The sequence below is a fragment of the Hevea brasiliensis genome, unplaced genomic scaffold, assembly GCF_030052815.1.
Source record: "Hevea brasiliensis isolate MT/VB/25A 57/8 unplaced genomic scaffold, ASM3005281v1 Scaf350, whole genome shotgun sequence".
Lineage (NCBI taxonomy): Eukaryota > Viridiplantae > Streptophyta > Magnoliopsida > Malpighiales > Euphorbiaceae > Hevea > Hevea brasiliensis.
The window spans coordinates 10,535-16,163 of record NW_026614863.1 but is presented as its reverse complement, the minus strand read 5'-3'; the positions used below and the strand labels follow the sequence as shown (position 1 = coordinate 16,163).

The 5,629-nt window shown below is 30.1% G+C and overlaps 1 protein-coding gene across 1 annotated transcript; it reads left to right on the top strand.

Moving 5' to 3' along the window:
• Positions 1–2,127: 2,127 nt before the first annotated feature.
• LOC110666620 (protein NRT1/ PTR FAMILY 5.4) lies at positions 2,128–5,629 on the top strand. The gene is given in 6 exon segments (XM_021827184.2): positions 2,128–2,287; positions 2,386–2,603; positions 2,703–2,957; positions 3,269–3,552; positions 4,534–5,377; positions 5,379–5,629. Coding segments are annotated over 6 exon segments (1,764 nt in total). The 5' UTR covers positions 2,128–2,166; the 3' UTR covers positions 5,421–5,629.

Sequence of the window (5,629 nt, the reverse complement as noted above, 5' to 3'; positions counted from 1 at the left end):
TTAATACGAGTTTGAATTTTATTTGTTGAGTATTCATTATTCAAACTAGTTTATGTAAATATTTAATTAAATATAAAATATATATTTTATAATAATATTTTTAAATTTTTATATGTTTATTTTATATAAAATAAAATTTAAATATTTTATGAAATTATTAAATATTTAAAATATAAATTATTAATAAAATATAATTTATATATATTATTAATTAAAATATATAAAATTAAAAGAATTTTAATATTTTTCGAGTAATAATAATCAAATTTTAGAATAAATTTAAATAATTAAAAATAAATTTTAATTTAATTTAAGACAAATTTAAATTTTAATAATATTAATCAAATTTAGGTATAGTAATTTTCAAGATATCTTATTCATTGTTATCGTTATTTATATAATATTTAAATTTAGTGAATATTAACTGAAAGGTGTATTATTTATGCTTTAAATATGATAATTATCTGTATAATATTTTAGAAATAAATGATAGGAGAAAAAAAAAAAGATTTGGAAATCATTCGTACTACCTTTTATGAATTTTCTCCAGATTTTAATAAATCATTCATTCTTTTCTTTTTAATTTTCTGTAATTGAGAGTCGTATTATTTTATTTTCTTAATATATTTATCTAATTTAACTAAAATAGCAAAAATAAAGGCTACGATAAAAAAAAAAAAAAAATACCAACGTATGTCGACAAATCCTATTTACAGTGCATTTTAATGGGGATGATTTCAAAAATCTAACAATGACAATGAAATATTCTAAGGAGTAAAAAGTTAAGCGAGGTAAATGCCTTTCCAAATTTGTAATGGTGCTGATGATGTAACCTCAACTCACATCTTCCTTTTTTTTTTTTTTTTTTTATCTTTTTCTGCGAAAAAATATAAAAAAAAAATCTGATAAAACTCCATCTAAAAAATTAATTTTAAAAAGAAAGATTTTTTTTTTAAAATTTTATATATAATATAAATATTTTATTTTAAATCAATATGAAATAATAAGAAACTATATAGAATAAGTATTATTTATATATTTCATGTGTATATACTCAATTAATTTACAAATGTTATATTATCTAAACTTCAAATAAATCTTATTTAAAATTATAGTAGAAATTATTTATATAAAAATCTTTCCAAAATAAAATTAATAAAATTACTCCTTAGAAAAAAATTATTATAATTACTCCATAGTAATTCTTAAAAAATTAAGGTAATACCATTCTAAAGTAATATAAGATTTGAAATTAATTTATTTAAATTAAATTTCAGTTTAAAAATTAAAATTTTCAAAAATTAACATTTTGATATGAATTTATTAATTATTTACAAAATAATTCAATCGAAAATAATTTAATTGAAAATAATTTAGAATTCGAAATAACTTAAACCTTTTTAACTCATATTCAAACCTTATAAATGTTAAAAAATTTAACGTATAGGACAATATAGTTATTAACAAAAAAAATTGCTTAATTGGCCACTTTCACATTTATAGAGTTTTTTTTTTTAATTTATATATTTAATTTTTATTCACCTACCATCTTATTAAAATCACTTGTTTGTTTGTGAACATTGAGTTAATATTGCATTTCTGTTTCCTGAAAAAGTAGTTAGTATTTTCTAAATATTTGATAAAATTATATCTGATTGTTTTTATTATTACATAAAATAATAGGTATATATTATATTATTTATTTTATTATTAAAATAAATATATAATTATTAACGTATTATATAATATATATATATAAATTAAAACATAATATTCTTAAAAAATATAGTAATTTTTATGTATATAAAAATATTATTATTTATATATTATTTCTTATAATTATAAATAATTTATTGATATAAAAAAATAATTTAGGGATAAAAATTTTTAAAGAATAATATTATTTAAATAAAAAATTAAATCAACCAATAGGAAAAGGCTTCCATTTGAGAATTGATATACATAGGCTATACTTTTAATAGATTTGGCCGATACAACAATTGAACCAAACACTAACAAATAAATAAATTAATTAATTAATTAAGAAATCAGCATCCATCTGGGGCCACCACCAATCTTTTGCATTCCTTCCAATTATAAGAAGAGAAGCCCTTCATCACTCTCTCCTTACACCATACCCAAATTCTAGCTTACACCAAACGCTCCATGGATGATAGTACCGTTGCTCCTGCCATAATTCAAGATGGCCATGAACACATCGAAAAAGTCTCTGCTGCCACAAGAAAACCCTCCACGGGTGGCTGGAATGCGGCCATTTTCATCATTTGTAAGCAAACCCACCACTCTTTCCCTCTTCATCACCTTCTTGATCAAATTTTAATTAATTTCTTGAATTCATGAACAATCTTTACTTTCATTATGCAGTTGTGGAGGTGGCAGAGAGATTCGCTTACTTCGGTTTGTCTGGAAACCTCATAACATATCTCACAAACGATCTCCATGAGTCCACTGTCACTGCAGCCAAGAACGTCAACACCTGGATTGGCGTCTCCTCCATCTTTCCTATACTCGGAGCATTTCTAGCCGATTCCTTTCTTGGCCGGTTCAAGACCATTCTTCTATCCACAACCATATTTTTCATTGTAAAACTTCACTATAGCTCTCCATGTTATTTAAGTGACCGTACATATCTTTAAATACTTCAATTCTAGCTTATTTTTTGCTGAAATTACATCACACAGGGCTTGGTTCTGTTGACGTTAACAGTCTCAACAACAATCCCAATGAGTCACCGCGAATCGGTGTTCTTTCTTTCTCTTTATATACTAGCTATTGGTGAAGGTGGACACAAGCCATGTGTACAGACCTTCGCCGCGGATCAGTTCGATGAGGAGAAGCCAGAGGAGAAGTCAGCCAAGAGCTCATTCTTCAACTGGTGGTACTTGGGCATAGTAGCTAGTGCAACCGCAGCAGTCTTGGTGGTCGTTTACGTCCAGGTATCCAAATTCTTGGAATTTTCTTTTTGTAATTGCACGTATTTTTCAATCTGTAAAGGATTCCAATTTAAAATTTTATTCAAATTAAGAGATTCACCTATTAATAAATTAAGTTTTACATATGCTTTCAACATTTTAAATAATCAAAATACTGCAAAATATTTATTTATAGCAGAATAATTATTAAGTATTCATAAATTAAAAAGTAAAGTTCGAAAATTTTGTTTATACACATGGAGTGGATACACGATAAGCGCAATTGATATGGCACTAATTAAATAATATGCTCATGTAACGTACTGTGTGAATAGGATAATGTTGGATGGACAGAAGGATTTGGGATGATGGCAGGAGTAGTGGCGGCGGCGTTGGTTATATTCTTGGTAGGAATAAAGAGATACAGGAAAGAGGCACCTGTTGGGAGCCCATACACGGCAGTGATGCAAGTGCTGATAGCGGCAGCAAGGAAGCGGCAAGTGGATGGGACGGGGCAGGGGTGGGGCATTTGCTATGAAAATTATGACAAAGATGGGGCTGACCTCGAGGTCCACGGTCAACCTAGGCTTCGGACACTGGCTCGCACTAAACAATTCAGGTATGGGTCAATTCTAAAAGGAAAAATTGCTTTTAGTGTTGGGAGGAAATGTCAGCTCTTGTCCTCAATGCCTGCTTTGAAGTTAGGCACACGGGGTTAATGGGATTCGTTGGAGTCATATCAGGGTAAACTGTAGTTGAGCTTCCATATTCTTTGACTGGCAGTAAAGATAATGTTGTTTTGGATAGGAAAACAGCGTTAAATATAAAATGTTGGACAAATATTTAGTTTTTAGGATTGAGTTAAGCTAATTTCATCCCTTATTTTAATGTTGGACAATTTGTGGATATTAATATCTAGGTATAGAGAGGTGTATTTTTTCATATTCTTATCAATTAGGATTCTGTTCCATTAAAAAATATTATAAAAGTATTTATCCTGAATATATCAGAGATTTGAATTCTAATTTATAAATCTAGCCAAATCAGAAAAAAAAAAATTTCTTGTTTGACATATTACATGTTGTCTGGTTGTGGTAAGAAATTTTTGCAGAACTTCTTGTTTGTCTTCAATGTTCACTTAGTTCCTGCCTAAATAAGGATGAAGGTGACCTTGGGTTAGTGCCAATGAAACATAGCATGTGCAAACACAGATGAGCTGAGATATTATTATATATTATGGCCCATTTGATATAATTATACTCTGTAGCCAAATTGATTTGCGCTCTTCACTTATCTTGAATCTTGATAGTGCAGTTCAATGCAGTGAACTCTGCCATGGTGCACAAATTTTAATTTGTTATATACACAAAAAGAGAAAAGAGGAGGATGGAGGAATCTCATTTCATTAATCCTCTACCATAAAACAAACACTCACAATCCTCTACCACATTTATATATATATATAAATAGTTAATTATTAAAAATAGTGGAGATGGATCCTGCACTACAAAATAAATAATTATCACTTTTATGACTCAGTCAAAATCTGCTAATATTAATCATCTTTGGTCACTAATTGAAATTAATATGATGCGTGCAGGTTCTTGGACAAGGCAATGATAATTGACAACATCGATGCCTCAAGCAATGCCAGAAATCCATGGAGGCTCTGCACCCTAAACCAAGTGGAAGAAGTGAAGTTAGTCTTCCGCCTGATCCCCATATGGCTAAGTTGTTTAATGTTCACAGCCATAATAGTTCAAACCAACACATTTTTCACCAAGCAAGGCAGTACAATGATCAGATCAATCGGATCAAACTTCCAGTTTCCTCCAGCATCACTTCAATCCCTTATAGGCGTCACGATCCTCATTGCCGTCCCGACTTATGATCGAGTTTTCGTCCCGATGGCCAGAAAAATAACAGGACACCCCTCTGGTATAACCATGCTTCAAAGAATAGGCATTGGCTTATTCCTATCCGTTCTACAAATGGCAGTGTCAGCTCTAGTAGAGACTAAAAGGGTCAGCACTGCAAGAGACCATGGCCTTCTGGACAACCCAAAGGCAATAGTACCAATGGCGGTGTGGTGGTTGCTCCCACAATACATGCTCAGTGGACTAGCCGATCTGTTTGCAGTGGTTGGGTTACAAGAACTGTTCTATGATCAAGTGCCGGAAGCGATGAGAAGCATGGGAGCAGCTGCATATCTAAGTATACTTGGACTTGGGAGCTTCATAAATAGTGCCGTTATATCTGTAGTGCAGGCTATTACCTCTAAGTATGGACATGTTTGGCTTGGAGATAATCTGAATCGTGCCCATCTTGATTACTTCTACTGGGTGATGGCAGTATTGAGTGCTTTAAATTTGTGTGTCTATGTATGGGTTGCTAACGGTTTTGTATACAAGAAAGTTGAAGGTGAAGAAACAGAGGAGGGGGAGAAAAGAGTTGGTTCTTGAAGGGCATTTAGATTTGAACATTTGAGACTGTCTATAAATGTGTGTGTGTGTATATATATATATATATATATATATATATACAGAATCAAGCTGGTAAATTAGTGTTTTGTACTTGGAATTTGCTTGTCTAATCTTAGATATATACTAGATTGTGAAATCATGATCGGCACAACAGAAACCATTTTGCTATATTTCGTTCATATTTTTCATCAATCTAAGCATTTGGCACCAATT